Consider the following 18,793-nt stretch of genomic DNA (forward strand, 5'->3'; position numbering starts at 1 on the left):
TTTACTGCTGTTTAAAAAAATACTAAGGAGAAGGCATAGTGATATTACGCCATTTAATTTATAGAGAAACGAAGGCCTGATAATTTGCCTGAAGTTTCTTCAAAAGTAATGGAATTTTGCAAGTCTCTAGATGTCTTTGTGCAATCTTCTTGCCAAATAGCAGGCTCCTTGGGCCTAATCCATCACCAGTCATGCCTGGCATGCGTCTGGCATCTGTGAGGGTAGAAGTCAAGAGCAAAGTGGATGATTGTGGTATTCCCCAAGTGCTGCAGGTGCCAAAGGCTATAGGTCGCCACTCTCCCTGAACAGCTGTCCACCAACACAGAAGCATGAGGACACTTTATAAAACTTATTGATCATTTATTTCCTTAGGAGTCATCCATGGAAGAGCTATCAGTCCTGTGTCACTGCAAAGGCCTTTAGCAACTATGCTTTGGCATCTTGATTGAATATTGTTGTACATTCAGTATACTTACTAGCCAGAAGCTGACTGTGTATGGTTGACAATCAATGTCCTTGGATGAGTAAAATTTCCCATAATTCTTTGTGGAGTGCAAAATTTGTTCTAGATCACCCTCCCAAGTTAGATTCTGTGACTTAATTCCATGATGTGTCGTCTTCACAATTTATGACAAGTTTACTAGTATTATAGAATTTCCTTAGGCATAAGACCACGGTGCCTGTGAAATATTGGCACTTGTCCTAATGTTGTTATTTTAAATGGTGGGCTACGCCTTCCATGATCAGCCTTCCACTTCTTCCAGCTGAGCACATCCTGTGGCCATTTCTTGGGTGCACCACCTCCATTCCTATTCTGTCCTGGCTGATCCCTCCTGACTTGCAGTTGGTTCACATTTTAGATAAGCCTAATTATGTCTGCCACCTCCAGGCTCAAAACCTTTTAATGTTTTCTGGTTACAAAGACCAGAATTCTAAACAGGAAACTTCAGGACCTTGCCTGATAGGACCCTTCCTTCTCTGTGCTTTCCTGTTTTACAAATAGCATACACTGAATCATTTACTTGTATTCTGAAACCTCACAGAACCAGTAGTGCACTGTGGGAGACAGACCAGCAATGATGTGCATGTGGAATAGAACTTGTCACAACTGCAGTGAAACAATAAAACCAGGCATTCTCATGATGGAGGTCACCCCTGAAATAGTGCTGTGCAGAGATACCACATTCTTTTAGTGCCTAGAGAAGCTAAAGGTACAATTGGGAGCTCTTGCCATCCAAGAACATATGAGCTGTTTACCAGGAAAAAAAGTACAGATGGTGTTTTCACAGATTCTTGCCCATTTTTGTCTGGAGAGGGTAGCTCTGATGATAAAGAACCACTTCTGTGTCTTACACTGAGGTCTTGCAACATCTCCAGCTGCAAAAGGTTCTGCCAAATGAGCATTGTCTTTCTTACTGAATACCAAATCTCTGGCTCTCTGAAGTAGCTGGTTATGGAGTGTCTCCCTGAGGATATGACTTTAAACTGAAAACTTGGGACGTGGTGGGTGTGCAGAAGCCAACTTGTAGCATCATGGCTGTGGGGACCGTGTGTATAAATCTCCCAGGTTAGGCAGAGTATTCTGTAGGCAGGCCAGCAGGGCAGCATTGAGAGCAACATCCTGCCTGCCTACTTCCATTGCTCTGAGTTTAGTTTGCTCTGGGCTCATTATTACCTCTTATTCTACATGTTACTGCTTGGAATCTGCTCCCATGATCTACTTGATTTGTACAGGTTCCTTTGTTATACTTACCAAGGTTTTTGATGACATATTAATTTTGTAGCCATTTGATTGAATATCTCCTTCCTTGACTTCCAGATTCCTGAAGTCATGATGATGATAAGAAACATGTATATGCTCTTCATCATTTAGATTCATTTCACAACAACCCATAGAGTAGATACCATTAGTCCTATTTTACCAATGAGGAAACTAAGACATCATCAAGAGTAACACAGGCATTTGTTAATGATGAAGGTGGAATTTGACACTGGCTTTGGAGTAGACGTTAAGTAGAACATTTAATACATCACTGTCAGTGGAACAAAACTGACAGCCCAGTAATCAGTAGTGCAAATATAGTGTGTGATTTTGTATATGACACAGATAGCATTTTAAATCAGTAGAGAAAATAACCCAAACTGGATATCCCTGTGGACAGTTAGCTATCCATTTGGGAAATACAACTTGATTCTTTATACTAAAACAAATATAGGTGGCTGATAAATATGAATATGAAAAATTATGAAGTGATAAGAAAATATGTCATCTCTGGAAGAAATACATTCTGATCATGGAGGTTGTAGAATAAAGATGGGTGGTTTTGTGCTGACTAACACAATGGTTTGAAATGACTAGTGGGATCTAGGATTTTCCCCACACAATAAAAACACCCATCCCTGGAAAGGATGCTGTGTGGCCTGCAGGCTTCTCTATTGAACCTTCCTTCCTGAAGTGAATATTGATATGTAGATTCTCTTCGATTAAGGCATTTCTTGGAAGCTATCACACTATTATATAATTGAAGATATGTGTTAATGACAGATATTCAAAATTTGTTGCTGTGTTAATTGTAGTGAAACATCAGTCCCTTCACGTAATGGAGGTTTTGAGACTGTTAAGAGAATCTCATCTATCTTCATAAGAAAGCCAGTTCTGGATGTGCTGGGCCTTAGTGAACCTAGGCGCGTGGGAATGGCATTGTGGAAATGGCATTGTAGGTATGGCCTGTGTTTGTCCATGTGTGTGGACTGCAGATTGGAAACTGGTTCATAGTGGTCACGATTATCTCTGGCTGGGAGCTTTTGAAAGTTTTCTTTCTCTTAAGTTAAAAAAATCATTATATTTAAGTAGTTGCACATTTAACAAAGCAGTTTATGAATGCAGTGCATCTTGACCAGTGTCACCCCTTTCAACATTCTCACCCATCTTTCCCAACCCATCCCTTCCCTCACTTTTCAAAAATTTTAGAGGATATATATTGAATTTCGACTATATTCTCCCACCTTCTTTTCTTCATTTATTTGCCACCCCTCCCCTGAACCTCAGCCCCTTGCTGTAAAGTACTCATTTCCTAGTGTTTATTTTGTTGGATCATGATTTTGACTTTCTCTAAGGAATTACACCGAGTTCTCCCCCAAATCTACCCTTTCCAATCAATTTATGTACACTTACATATCACCCAAGCTATTTACTTATATATTTATAAGCCAATTATAGCTTTAACAAATAGAACTAATTAGGACACACCTTTTGAAAATCAGAACACTGTCTAGGAAATGAGAATAAATATCTCAGACTGTTTATTTTTTCTCCTTACCTGAACAGTTACCTTGCTTATGGAGATATTTTCAACCTTTTCAAGTATATTTGTATCCATGTAGAAGATAAAGATGAGTCCTTTAATCATGCCTTATACTCAAATTTTTATAGCAAACAATTTTTTTGTTTTTGGGTTTTTGGCAGTGCTGGCCTCAAAACCACATGCTAGGCACACACTGTATCCCTAAATTGTACCGTCACCCCCAGAATTTTCATTATTATAATATTTACTTTTGATTTCTACAATGCTATTTATACTTTGGCCTTCTTAACCACTGTGTTGGCGATGTTGGAAATCTTTAGGATATTAAGCAGTAATTTAAAATGGGGTACAGGAGGAGACTGATTAAAATTGCATGAATACTTGAGTTCATTGCATAACACAAGCCTTCCTCGATGAGCTGGATCAATGTTTAATAGAAACAGCCTTTTGAGTATCGCTGTTCTTAAACTCTTTTTGGTTTTAGTTAATGTCCTATGTTCTTCAGCCTCAAAAGACAGAGTCACAAAAGACAAAGAAAAAAACATGAAAGATAGTTTAATGTTGAAGGAAGAATTTCAAATAACCCACCTCCACACACACCTCCTTCAGAGAGAGCATTAAACAGCACAGCTGGCTCACATCCTGAGCTTTTCTCAGCCACATCTGCAGAGAGCAGCTTAATAAAGCATTAATTATGGAGCAGCCTTACACATTGCAGGGAGGAATAATCTAGCTGTATAATTTTGCTAATGATATATCTGTGCAATGCTGTTTCTATCCTATAGTAAGGTATTTCTTTGTTCCTTATTACTAGAGGTAGGCAGATTTCACAACTGCAGACAGCATTTGATATTCAACACACTCCCTGGTTCAATGAATATGTTCCACTGTCTTGGATTTCGTGGAGAGTGGACTTTCATGGTAATTCACGACATGGGGATTGACTGTCATAAAGCAGAGAAAGGGATACATTATTTATGTAGATGAAAAATGCCATGTGAATTTAGAAGCTAGGCTTTAGGATGACCATGCTTGTAGTCAGAGTTGGAGCTGCTAAAATAGGCAATGGATCTATCCCTTTTTCTGAAGTTTTTTTTTTCTTTTTTATTAGCTCTGTGACAAGCATGGAGTTCATCCCCTTCATCTGCAGCATCCTCCGCAGTCTTAGCCATTGTATTTGTACATGACTTTCCTCAGCTGCCTCAGCCTCCCCCTTCCTGCCTCCTCCCTCCCTGCTCAGCACCTACAGCCCATAGCTGTATAGGTCCTGGGGGTGGGCTTGTTCAGCATGCTTATGGCTGTTCCTTACTGAAGCTCACACTGTTTTAAGAGCTATCTTATTCTGCAGTTGGTATTGTTCTGTTGCTAAACGGCATACAGCAAAATGAAGTAAGGTGGGGAAAGAAATAAACACAGGGATTAATGTTCAGAGAGTATTTTTAGACTTAGAGGCAGCTTGCTGCTTTCCATGAAATAGCTAAGTGTAATTAGTGACTCATATTTCCTTTTTTGGTGTTTTTTGTTTTCTTTAAAGGGTAAAGTAATGGTGTCAGTTTGTGTGTGTGTGTGTGTGTGTGTGTGTGTGTGTGCTCCAGTTCACAGCACAATATCTATTTTGTTTAGTGGTTATGTGGGTAGTATTTCCTTCCATCCTTGATAAAATACCCTTTTTAGTCATTATAAAATCAAATAATCTTCTGGAGTAAGCTTCAGAAAAGGTAACATTTACATTAAAACAAAGCATAACAGTAGTTTTTCTATTTGGGGAAATGAAAGAGAGGAGGCTTTTCTGAGTGGTTAAATGATGTTGTGCATTTGAGTCCCGAGCAGTTCTTTATTATTATTATTAATAATAAGTTTTTTCATTGTGAAAATACCATACAGAGGGGTTACAATTACATGAGCAAGGTAATGAGTACGTTTCTTATCAAGCATTGTTGCCTCCTCCTTTGTTTCCCCTGCCCACCCCTGCCCTCCCATCCCCCCATGCCCCCTGCCAACGCTGAGCAGTTCTTCAGTGGGGGCAGCAGTGGTTCTTAGGCAGTTCTCAGTTGGCACACTGTGTGTGGACTTGCTGAATTCTTCCCTCAGAACCTGGATGCACTCATTAGAGGAAAGAGTCTCAGTGGTGGGACTCTCCATCTGCCTTTATTCGTAGTCATGGGTTCAGGTTAGGCAGTAGTTGTAAAAGAGATCGTCAAATGTGGGAACTGTGGATCCATTTTCAGGCTGGACATCTTAGGGATCATTCTTATTGGGAAGTCACAGCTTCTCTTTTTAGGGTGGTGTAGAAAGCCTTCCGATTTAATGGAACAGCTTTTTCTTGCTAGACTGCTGCTCCCACCTCTTAAAACCAAAGTGGCAGTCTTTATAAACAGTGTAGAAATGATCTGTGTTGGATTTTGTGAGGTAAAGAGGGAGGAGAATGAAGATGATAGACATCCATGATGATGTTCCTCTTTGGATTGAGACAGGATGCTTCTAGTTTCCATAGCTGGACAGAGTGATCTCAATTCATGGAAGCATGGCTTGAAATGGAGTTTCCGGACTCTCATTTCTCATTTTTTTCTTTTTGAAGTTGTTTGCAGTTATCTTTGTATTGTCTAAATAATCATGGCCTGCTTTGGGCCCACTTGCCCAACGTGTGCACTTTCACAGCTGTTTGGCCCTTTGTTCAATTAGAACTGGATGGGTACCGAACTCCCTAAATTACTGTGCATCACAAATGGAAAGATTTTTGCTTTAACTAGTTACCTCAAAAACCTGTGAAACACAGTCCTTGTATTCAATGTATACTATGTAAAAATTGAACTACATAATTTGAGGGCAGGGAAGAGATGAGGAAAAATGAAGTGGAATGATGAAAGCGGTGGCCTTGACCAAAATGCATTGTATTCATGACCTGAGTTCTGGAATTAAAGCCTCTTTATACAACTACTTAATAAAAATCAATATTTTTTAAAACCTAGCCAATGGAATACCAACTTAATTTCTATTATGTGAACTCTTTTGTTTTACTTAGGAAGCCAGTATTAGATTGCAGGTGAAGTTTCATGGGGATGTTTCATAATAATGAAACATTCAGAACTGTATCTTGCCTGGTGTATTTTAGACAGGACACTTTTGTAAGACTTTTCTTTCTTTTCAAGTGTTGAGGAGGCTGCCAGCCACCTTATCCCTTTCCCCCATGACTAAGAGGATGGATAGATGGATAGATGGTTGTTACATTAAGTCATTCTTTCCAGGTGAGACTTGGTCCCACTTGTGAAGAGTGGTCTGATCCTCTTAGCTCTAACAATGTAGAAATAACAAATATGATTGATTTGCAGTATAAAGTTTACAAGCCAATGTCAACAAGAGTTTTTAATTTTTCCATTGGTGAGGAAACTTGGGTGGGAAGAAGTAGCAAACACTTGCACCAAAATGAAAACATCATTCATTCATTTATTCATTCATTCATTCATTCATTTATTTATTTATTTGTTGGTCATGGGCTTGAACCTGGGCTTGGGTGATGTCCCTGTGCTCTTCAGCCACAATGCCACTTCCGGTTTTCTAGTGGCTTATTGGAGATAAGAGTCTCACAGACTTTCCTGCCCGGGCTGGCATTGAACTGCTATTCTCAGATCTCAGCCTCCTGAGTAGCTAGGATTATAGGCATGAGCCACTGACACCCAGCTAACATTTATATTTTGTATGCAGGAATAACAAGGAATTCCATTACTGGAAGACTTTGTTGATGCTTAAACTAGCCACAGGGCTATTGAAAGAAATCCTACAATTCTAGAAACTGATGTGCTGTCAAGTCCTCCACGAAGTGCATTCAGATCTTCCTCATTGTGATTCTTTCCTCAGAGATTATTTCCTTTAGGCAGCTGGTTAGTTGTTAACTCGTGGCAAAGAGTCACGGGTGTTTCAGGAGCTGAACTGCAAGAAAGCAGGGCTATGTGTGCATACATGCTCTGCGGTTGGTTCCCAAAGGGTCCAGTGCAGCTGAATTCAGGAAGTGAGGAATAAGTTTTGGTTTGTTTAGGAGACATATCTTCATATATTTAAAACACATTTTGAACATAACTTGAATCCATTTTGCCTCATTAAACATCCAGGATATTGGTCTGTCTAGGTTCTCAGTAGCATTATTGACAATAGTCAAAGGTGGAAGCAACCCAAGCATGCTGACAGGTGAATAGGTCAACAGTGGCCTGTACACAGGCAATGAGGTGTATTTAGCCTTAAAAAGGGAAAGGATCTTGTCACATGCTGCAGTGTGGATGGACAGGGAGAAGATTTGGTTCAGTTATGTAAAACCAGTCCTAACAAGACAATATTTCATGATCCCATTTATGAGACACCTTGAGATAGGGAGGAAGTGACATGGTGGTCAGAAGGAGTGGTGTGTGGCAGGACTGTGGATGGAGCATTGTCCTTTGATGGTTATAGAGTTTTATTTAGGGAAGATGGAAGGAATTCTGGAGGTGGATGGTGGTGGGTGGTGGTAGCCCCAAACAGGCAGGTACCTAAGCTATTAACCTGTATGTACTTCAAAACAGTGAAGGCAATAAACTTTATGTTTTGCGTATTTTATTACAATTAAAATTTAAAAACTTAAACTCTGATTGAGTTTCTCTGAATGACTCCTTTCTTCCTCAGCTTCTTGCCACAGTGGGCGTGGCTCTCCAGATTCTATCTGCAGTACACACTGTTGGTTGGAAGCGATCACCTGCTCCAACTCTTTCATTTCTAGGCCAGAAGTGATCTCCAAAGTGAGGTGATTTTTATCCTTGTTGGTGTGAGCAGTCCCTAACCTTTGGGAAATAAAGAACACAGCAGAAACTTGCCTGCCTCCCAATTCTCACACATGATTCACTTCCCTACCCACTTCTGGTCCTATAAAATGCAGAGATGGCCAGCACCAAATGAAGTAGTGACTATGGCAAGTATTTTCATGCATGACAATGAGTAACCAGTGTTGTCCTTCATTGTAGTTGCTGTGTTGTTACTGATAGATGCTACAAGGAGAACGTGGGTTCAGTGGTGTTGGGATTGCAGTTCAATGGCAATCCCTTGCTAGCCTGTCCTTAGCCATACACTCCCTTCCTCCTTGTACATTGCTGTGGCTTGTCTTGGCATGGTGATTGGAAGGCGGGCGGGAAGCACCTGGCCGTACTTGCTTAGTGGTTAGCTTAGGCTAGAAGAAGCCACTGCAGGGAGGAGGCTTGCTGTCTTTGAAGTTCTAATGTTTGTGAGCATAGATGAAAACACATGATAAACTCAGTCCATTGGCTGCAGGTAGAAGTGTGTTCTGTCAGCTTTGCTTTCCAAGCCCTCTTGAGAAAGAGATGACCTGTCTCCTCTAGGGAACTTGGGCCCAGAACCCAGATGTCTGCAAGTTGAGCTTGCTTTTTGTTTGAGGAAGGGAAGAAGAGTGTTACTTCACAAGGACATTTGTTTCTGACTCCAGCTGATTTATTGTCTTGATGACTCTCTTTTTCCTCTCCTCCTCAGCCTTACTAGCGTCTGGGGAAGGAGACTTTATCCAAAATTGATGTCACCAGGGAGGTCATTTGCTCTCAAGGAGAATTTATCTAACAAGCAAGTATTGAGTGCCTGTGGCCAGGGGGTAGGTATCAGGGTGGATTTGTAAGGGGGCTGAGGGTAATGGAATAATCTTGGCTTGGAGAAGACTCATTGCTCCAACGTAAAACAGCAGATGTTTATTTCAGTCCTGGTGAGGACTGGTGCCTGGAACTGCAACCATTCCAGGCATTATTTAAAAGTTGTGTGTTTGTTGCATGTACATGTGAATGTTCTTTCATCGGTGAAAAATATGATAAACTATGTATCCTAAAAATTATTATGTAAGATTATTTTCACAGTCCCTGACATTCCCAGTTAAGGAAATTCAATAGTAAGGACAGCTGCTATGGTCTTGACATGGGAGCTTGGTCCTCAGTGTGGAGGTGTTAAGAGATGCTGGGGTCAAATAGAAGAAATCGCCGTTCACATTATGTCTGCAAAATCTGCAAATATGTACAAATATGTATTTCTTGTTTCGTTCTTAAATTTTTGAATGGATAAAGCTTCCAGAAAGCTTCCAGAGCTTGTCTTCTGAGTTTGTTCTATCCATAGTAAAATTGCCTAGTTGAAATTAAAAGACTTCAGGGGAACTTTAGCCCCATCACAAACGGGTCATTGCAACCCATTGATTATTGAAGCTTTCTATCCCACGTATTCGTGTACAGAGTTGGCCACACAATGTTTTTCAATGGTATTATCCTGAAAATATTTGAACATTTTCTTTTCCTTCAACTCCTTTGTGGAAATTCATCTGGAGCTTTTGGGTTTGGAGTACTGATTTGTACTTGGACATAAATGACTGAGAAAGTTAAAGTTTTCAGAATAAACTTTGGTTGTTTTTATTTTTTTCAAATTTACAAATTGCCTTCTTTGTAGGTCAATCTTATTGGAGTGGAAACAGATACACAGAACTAACAGGTTTGGTTCTTTCTCATTTGAACAGATCTGAAGCAACATGTTTTTTGGTTTTGCCTTGAACTTTTTTGAGCAAGGTGATAGTTTGTTGGTAGATGGAAATACAGTGATATTTTAGGCTGCTTTAGTGCTCTCTTAGCTATGTGTTGTCAGGATCTGAACATTGAAATTTGAGAGAATAGGAAGTACTTTTGATTCACTGTCTTGCATTACATTGATGTGTTTTAAGAAAACAATAAGAGTATTCCTCAAGGAACAAAGTAAAGGAATTGCTAGCTGTATCTGAGGTGGAAATTAGGTGCAGGATAAACATGAATTCTTTTCAGCATCAAGTGGAAGCACGCATTTTAATCAGTTTGTGTTTTTAGTTCTAGTGAATGTGGATGTAAAATTTTCATGCAAATGGATGCACTGATCATATAATTATTATTATTTTCTTTTTGTGCATGTACTGGGGCTTGAACCCAGGGCCTGGATACTACGTTAGCTTTTTTTTTTTTTCCTCCAGGCTGGTGCTCTAGCACTTTGAGCCATATACTCCTGCTAGCTTTGAATCTTGAACCTCAGATCTCAGCTTTCTAAGGAGTTAGGATTACAGGTATGAGCTGCCAATGTCCTGCTCAACAGTTATCTTTTTGTTTTTTAGTAAAGTAGGGTGGTTTTAGTGCGAGGTGATCCAAGAGACCCATTTACATGTAGAGCTGATGTGTTCTTTCACACAATGACAAACTGATCCCAGATTATGATCCTCAGAACATTCTTAGGGCACTTGGGAGTCCTGGCTTGAGCATTTTGTGAACAGTAATTCTCATAGGCCAGTGAAGTGGTCATTTATGACTTCTGCTTTTATAGATGAAGAAATTGAAAAGATGTCAGAGCTTTCTCCAGATCACAGTATGTAACATATTTTGGTTTCTTTTCTTAATTTTGGCTGACTTTGTTCATGGAAACAAAAGTACAGTCTACAGTGAAATACTAATTTTTGTATCTAGGCACTATAATAGAAAGGGAAGGTCATTTAGAACTTTATTGGCTTCCATTCCTCTCTGGCTGTAGCCAGAGAATTTGAATTTTCCTGTCATCATGATGGTGTGTTTAAGATGTGTGTGAGTTGAGTTTAAGACAATTCTGAGACTCATTAACTGGTAACAGAATCTCTCTTTATTGAATTCTTATTGTTGACACAAGAAATTGAAGGATCTCTAAGACATGGACTAAAAGGTTTACTGCCTGTCAGAACAGAGTAAAGATTTTGCTGCCTGTCCAGTTAACTTTGGTCTTCCTTCTCTGAGAAATGGCCTTGCCATGGTTAAACCCCATTAAGAGGAAAAGGAGATGTGGCCATTGGTTAAATCTCTGTCATCAGTGTTTTGAAAGGAGGAATCAAGAGTTGTTGGCTCTTATGATTGATTACTCTTCTCTTCTGTGTCCATTTGGGAATCTCAGTGACAATTCATCTATGTCAGAAAATGTGGTATATATACACAATGAAATTCTATGCTTCCATCAAAAAGTTTGAAATGGCTCTATTTGTAAGGAAATGGAAAGACTTGGAAAAGATCATATTAAGTGAAGTAAGCCACACCCAAAGAAACATGGATCCCATGGTTTCTCTCATTTATAATAATTAGTATATGTCTAGGATAATCTAGCAGATGATCAGAATACTTCAGTATAGCTATGTATATATGGTCATATAAGATGATCCTTAACAAAATGAACTCCAAGATATGGAAACGAAGTTTTTCTTTGTTGTTGTTTTTAATGTACTATGTGATTTCTTTTTTCTTTTATGTTTTTCCCCCAATGGTTTATCCTCTGTTGTCATTGTATTTGCTTTTGGTCCTAGGTATTGTACATGTGTTTATCTGAATTAGGGAAAGGAAGTAGAGCAACAAAATGGTGAGACAAAGGACAAAGAGTGAACCAAAGCAGCAGCGATACTCACAAGACTATATGTTGGAAGTGAACTGTACAACTTGGGGGAGGGGGATTGGGGGGAGGCACCTGGAAGAAAAATGAGGGAGGGGATAACCAGAAATGTACTCACTACTTGATGTATGTAACTGGAGGCCCTTTGTTAATTGCCTTGACAATAAAACTTTAAAAGAAGAAAAAAATGAAAATGCCCCAGAAAAACAAAAGACAAAACAAAAACCCAGTATTCTCCTACACTTCTGAGAAAACTCTCAGGGAACCTAATGTCTACTAAAGGGTCCCTGAGTAGCAGAGGTGGTATAGAAGGAGAGCCTATGACTCATCTGTGTGTAGGAGGTCTGGTTGCTCACTGGTAGCAGTATCTCTGTCCATTGTTTTGACAAACAGGGAGGAAAAGCTGCTCCTGGAAGTGTTTCATGTGAATGGCTTGTGGCTATATGGGTGGTAATAGCTATGGAGAGTGCTTAATTCTTATCATAGGTTTTGTACATAGCACAACCTTTTGGTGTAGGACCATCTTAACTCCTTTACCTTTGATAGAAATGTGGGTGCCAGGCTTCAGCTCAGATGTTAGGGATTATACATTATCCCCTAAGAAGGGCCACAAATGATTCTTATGTACATTCAGCTTGAAAGGCACAGCTTTGAATATAAAGGACAATCTTTTGTTGGTAATAAAATAAAAAGAAGCAGCAGAACAGAATGTATGCATGAGAATAGCTACATGATAAATTCTACAGGTCTCTAGACATTCACAGAGTGAGACCAAAGGAGGATCTTCTTCTTTTTTTTGTTTGTTGTTGTTGTTGGTCCTGGTGTTTGAACTCTGGGCCTGGGCGCTGTCCCTGAGCTCCTCAGTTCAAGGTGAGTGAACCACAGTATCACTTCCTGTTTTCTGTTGGTTAATTGGAGGTAAGATTCTCACAGACTTTTCTGCCCAGGCTGGCTTTGAATGGTGATCCTCAGATCTCAGCTTCTGAGTAGGATTACAAGTGTGAGCCACCAGCATCCTGCTCAGAGGAGGATATTCTTAAAAGAGGATATATGCATATATATGCATATAATCATATAAAGTTATATTTATCAAAACAAACTCCAGGAAATGGAAACTAAAGTTTTTTTTGATTATGTTGCTTTTCCCCCTCTCCTTTGTCACTGTTTTTGTTTTCTGTACCTTTTGTCTTATATGTAAGTTTATCTGTTTTGGGGAGAGTAAGGAGGAGCACAGAAATGGTGGGACAAAGGGTAAGTAAATGTAGCAGTGATACTCACTAGATACTATGTTGAAAATGAACTATACAACCCCAGGCGGGGCTTAGGAGGGAAAAAAACTGGGAGAAAATGAGGGAAGAGGTGACACTGTTCAAAAAGAAATGTACTCAATACCCGGTGTATGTAACTGTCACCACTCTATATATCATCTTTATAACAACAGTTTAAAGAGAAAACTAAAAAAGAAAATTGCTAATAGTTTCTGTGTGACGTGTAGATTACTGAGTTTCACGCTTTTTTTGAATAAAGCTGTGGTAGACAGTCCATGCTCTGCTGAAAACTTTGCTTGCCTTCACAAAATATCCGGCTGATGTTGCTGAAAATTAACATGACTAAATATTGTGTTTAGATAAATAACAACAATAGTTGTATTTTTGGCAAGAAACCATGCCATTGTCCCTCCCCCAAACAATCTGTTCCTGTGGTTCTGAACATTAGATATTTGAAGCATCCCACAGGAAGGCAGCATTCTTTCCTTTGCTGTCTTTGCTAACTTCCCAGGTTCTTATTAGTCAAATGAAGAACAAATCTGTTTCCTTGTAGTTTTTTGTTTGTTTGTTTGTTTTTGGTTTTGGTTTTGTGGCTTGAATTCAGGGCCTGGGCACTGTCCCTGAGCTTTTTCACTTAAGGCAAGCACTCTACCACTTTGAGGCACAGTGTTATTTCAGTTTTTTGGTGGTTAATTGGAGATAAGAGTTTTAGTAACTTTCTTGCCCTGGCTGGCTTTGAACCATGATTCTCTAATCTCAGCTTCCTAAGTAGCTAGGATTACAGGCTTGAGCCACTTGCTCAGCCAAGAGCCTGGCTCTTCTTTATAGATGTTTATATACCCTTTAAGAGCATGTCATGCAGAATACATTCCTGATTGGAAAAAGTATTGTTTTTTGTGGTAGGCTTTCCATTGATCACTTCACCATGCACAATACTTGAGGTGCTCAGGAAAATATATGGTCAATAAGATTTTTTTTTCTGCCTGCACAAAAGTCATTTTCACTGCTTTAGGGGTGTTACATGGTCATTTGGAAATTCTCATTTTTGTTTTAGCAACATGAAGGCCTGCCTTTCCCTCTTCCCTCCTTGCTGACTAAGCACATCTTAATGCTACTAGATTGCCTGCCTGCGCCTTATTTGGCAGGGTGCCTAGTATATTGAATGACGACAGTATTGGAGATCTGTGTGGCCATTCTCTAAAGGGTTTTGTCCTTTTTTTGTGCTCGTCTGCCTTTCTCTTTTTTGTAAGGAGACTCAGTTACTTGGCTCTGTTTGAGAAGGCTCTGGGAAAAATGCCATTTATCTATCTTTTTGATTTCAGGGCACATGCTTTCTTAACAGATTTCTTTAGGATGGAAGGTTCTTTTTTTTAAAAAAATATGTAATCCTGATTACTATTTTTCTAGGTGTTATAAAGTGGTGATTCATCATTCTTCATGAACTGCAATTAATCTGTTTTCCTCAAACTCAGAGTTGTTTTTGTGTACATACGTGTATTTGTGTGTATAGTGCCAAAAGTGTATGCTCTCTGAAAATAGAAAATAAGAGACAAAATCCTTGTCTCTTTTAGACTTGGAAATTTGGCTGCCTCCCTTTCTCCCAGATCCCTCTGTTGGAGGAAATGGGCAAGATTGAACTGAGCCCTTATGTCAAGGAAATTGACTTGGCTGGATTTCATGGGATAGAAGGGACTGGCCCACCAATAACCTGTGTCAGTATCTTGGGTGCCACTGAAATTAGGACAGAATAGCTATTTTCTTTAATAAGACAAACACTGTGGGGAAAGTACAGAAACTAGCATTCAGCAAGGAGTTCCCGTGTGTCAGTTAATAAACACTATACCCTCTGTGTCATACAACAGCCTGTGAGCTACATTCTACTGCTACTGTTACATGGAAGCCGAGGCTCAGAGATAAAAGAACTTTCCTTAAAATTCATCTAGGAAGTGGTCCATGAAGGCTCTATCTTCAGAGGTAATGTCCTTTCCTAGCAGAGAAGTTTGTCTTCACTCTATTTTGCAAAGGGACAATCTTTCCTTAAAATTCATCTAGGAAGTGGTCCATGAAGGCTCTATCTTCAGAGGTAATGTCCTTTCCTAGCAGAGAAGTTTGTCTTCACTCTATTTTGCAAAGGGACAATCTCAATGACTACGTGGCTTGATGAAAACACAGATAATATGCAAAAGCACAAGATTTCTTGATGGAATCCCACATGCTGATGATTCTACAGTGGTATTTCCATGTCTGAGACCAATTTCTCTGATCCCAAGAGACACAGAGGTGCCTGGCTACTGCTGCCATCCCTGAGAATGGCAAGCCTTCTGTCAGGTCTGTGAGAATTTCCTGCTCCGTGCACTTGGGTTCCTTGTATCCGTGTCCCTTCTACCTACCCTGGACATGGTGGCAGAGTGTTTCCAGCTCAAGGTGCTAAGTGACTTCTAGCAAACCATGATTTGGGGAGTTGCAGGTTGACGTCCTGGCGAGGAGCTCCTTGAAGACTCAGTTTGTGGACCTGCCTGCATTAAGTCTGTGCCTGAACCGGTTAACTGGTACCTTTTCAGCAGTTCTCAAATAAAACCATATGATTGACCATGTATATTTTATATGGATAAATTGACCTTATTTTTTATTTCCCCTGATTAATGCATTCTTATTGTGAAAAATTTTAAAGTGGAAAAAATTTCTACTGTCCCATTACAAAGCCATGTTTAAATAATTCTGCATTCATTTTCTATAGAAAATTTAATGTTGCAATGGGTCCACCTGTATCCTTATTTAAATGACTTGTTTTTCCCCTTCCCCTCCATAAATTATACCAACATCAAATATAGTGAAAGCAGGGGTTATACTGTGGGAAGGGACATACAAAGCAACAAAGAAATAATCTTATAAATGCGTTAGAAACAAATGCATGAAAGAAAAAACATTTAAATACATATCTTAGGGTTCATTTTCCTAACATCACCTTATCTGACCTTTTCTGCTTGACTCGACTCATACATATACTAGATATTGCAAATAAGAGAAACCATGGGACCTATGTTTCTTTGGGCTTGGCTTACTTCACTTAATATAATTTTTCCCGTCTTTCCATTTCCTAACAAATGGGGCAATTGCAACAATGAGAAGTACAAGTTGTCATGTGGAAAACAAACATTACAACTTTGGTGGGGGGGGAGGATTGAGTGGGGGGCGTGGGGAGGCTGGGAAGGGATGGGAAGGGGAAACAAAGGAGGAGGCTACAATGCTTGATAAGAAATGTACTCACTATCTTGCCCATGTAATTGTAACCCCTCTGTACAGTATTTTCACAATAAAAAAATTAAAAAAATTAAAAAAATCTGAAAAAAGAAAATTTAATGTTAACTTTATACAGTTCAGTCAAATGGAATGTAATTATTTTAAATAGTTAATAACTTGCTTTCATAGCTTAAGAATAGATTTGGGCCAGTTACTTTACTTTCTCTACTGCAAAGAAGGTTGTAGTTCTGTAGATAAGAAAGTTAAAATTAGTGCTTAGTGGAGGATCCCAGAGAGGTGACTGTGGGAATCACCACTATCAGGAATTTGCCCTCTGCCTCCTGCAGGTCTCTATACTAAATGATGTTCCTGATAGTAGTGGAGAGCTACCTACATTGTGTTTACCCTGAATCATGGCTTAACATACTGAAGAAGATATATTTACTGAGCTAGTTTGTGTGTGATTGCATCACACAGTGGATGAAGTATGTAAGTTCCTGGGTAAAAGAACAAGGAAGCTTTACTGTAAAAATAGGGGTGTGTGATGACATAACTCGGTAGCAGAGCATGTGTCCAGAATTCTCAGGATCCCTGAGTTAAAGTCTCAGCATCAAAACAACCATCGTAACAACACACAAAAAAGCAATGCAAACAGGCATGATGCCTTTATAGGATCAACAGTGTCATGTGTCAGTGATGACATTTTTCAGAAAGTTGGCAGCTGTATTTTTTCCATTTGTGAAGGACACAATGTATGGGTACAATTTTAACTAACTACTTGATTATATCAATCGTTTAAAAAATGGAACCAACATTTAGAAGTCTGTCAAAATTAATTCCGTATGCATTGAACTCATAAAAGAAGTCAAGATGTTGTATATTTTGTGGAGGTGGATGTTTACTTTGTTTTTTTTTGTGAAGGGGTAAAAGAATAGAGGGAATGCGAAGGGTTCGGGAGATGGAATAGAGTATATAATAGAACAAAGTGAGTAGCTAGTTCATGAATCTTTATGAAATCATGAAGGGCAATATTGTTACTGCTTTATCAAAAATATTTTTTATGATTGGAAAACCAAGAGGTAGCCAGGAGCTACCTTTTTGGCATATCCTATTAATTCTAACTAGTCAGAAGACTGAGGTCCAGAGGTTGGTGGTTCAAGGGAAGCTTAGGCAGAAAAGTCTACTCAGTTACATCTCCATAATAACCAGACACAAAACAGGGCTAGAGAGGCCTGTAGTAGAGCATCAGCCTTTCAAGGCCCTGAGTTCAAACCCCAGTACCACCAAAACAAAGATAGGATCTTTCTAAGCCATATCATTGATATGTCTTCTAACCCAGCCTCTGTGTGTGTGTGTGTGTGTGTGTGTGTGTGTGTGTGTGTGTGTGTGTGTGTGTGTGTGTCACTACCTTTGGCCATGCTACCCTCAAACTCATCATCCTCTGGCTTCCACCTCTTGAGTAGCTGGGATTACAGGCGATAATACTATGCCCAGTTTGATCATTACATCATAATGTCTTTGATTTTTATTCCATGGAGATTAAGAAAATTAATTATGTACTCGTTTGTAACTTTACTTCTGAATAAGCTATATAGCCAGCATAGTACAAAAGGTTATATATGAGTATTCCAGTCCTTCCTCTAGCTATTTTCCTTCCCCCCCTTCACCATTGTTGCTGTATAAATCCCAAAGTTTGTTCCTGCAAATGCTGGCAGAATTGTTTATCTTCTTTTCCTCTCCCTCCATTTTCTTCCACCAATGGTGGCATACAGAATATAATATACTATGGCTTTGTAGATCATTTTATGCTATGTTCTCCATGACTTATTTTACCAGTATGTATTGGTGTGTGTTAAATGTTTCTAATTCGCTCTTTTGTAGATTTTTTTTCTGGCCATGGGACTTGAACTCTGGGCCTGGGCGCTGTCCCTCAGCTCTTCAGTTGAGGTGAGCCCTCTACCACTTGAGCCACAGTGCCACTTCCTCCAATTTGCTCTTTTGTATAATGCTGCAATGTATAAAATTGTACACATGGTGTATTTGTTTAGCGAGAAGTAGAAACCAATGTGTGAAAGATGATGTTAGGCTTGTCCTCAGAGCTTAGTTCTCTCTGTCTTGTTACTCAGAGTGGTGTTCCTTGAGAGCTACATCAAGAAAATAGACATTGTTGGAGAAGCATGAAAATTGGATTTCATAGTCAAACAAATTTGAGAAACGCAGAAATCTAAATTTCTTTCTCTTAGAAAATCATATCTTGGAAGCCATAAATTATTTGTGTAGTTTTAGTAGCAACAAAACTGTCAAAGATAATTCTTTTCCAGAAATCTTGAACGGTGATTCTTCCTGATTATTCACTTCCATTGATTCTTAAAGCCAGCTAAGCGTTTAATTTTTAGCTGACAAATTGCTTTCTTTTGGAGGCATGTTTCTTGCAGCTCATCCACTCTCAGGTCCCTGGCCTTCTGTGAAAAATGACTTACTTGGAAAGCTCTTTGGAGCTTGGGGGAGACAGACACCTTGGGCAGAGCCCAGTGGGAGCGAAAGCCTTGAGATATG

The 18,793-nt window shown here is 39.4% G+C and overlaps 1 protein-coding gene across 2 annotated transcripts in view; it reads left to right on the forward strand.

Annotated features, from left to right (window-relative positions):
- Sh3gl2 (SH3 domain containing GRB2 like 2, endophilin A1) overlaps positions 1-18,793 on the forward strand; it is a 193,874-nt gene that overhangs the window by 25,817 nt on the left and 149,264 nt on the right. Inside the window, exon 1 of one of the 2 annotated variants that reach the window (XM_070007829.1) lies at positions 18,123-18,184. The exons of the other annotated variant lie outside the window; for it this stretch is intronic. Within the exon in view, the coding sequence (XP_069863930.1) occupies positions 18,134-18,184 (51 nt within the window). The 5' untranslated portion in view covers positions 18,123-18,133. Of the gene's footprint in view, positions 1-18,122; positions 18,185-18,793 lie in introns of those variants that run through there. 2 annotated transcript variants of the gene reach the window in all.

The sequence above is a fragment of the Dipodomys merriami genome, unplaced genomic scaffold, assembly GCF_024711535.1.
Source record: "Dipodomys merriami isolate MVZ:Mamm:240054 unplaced genomic scaffold, mDipMer1.0.p SCAF_11, whole genome shotgun sequence".
Lineage (NCBI taxonomy): Eukaryota > Metazoa > Chordata > Mammalia > Rodentia > Heteromyidae > Dipodomys > Dipodomys merriami.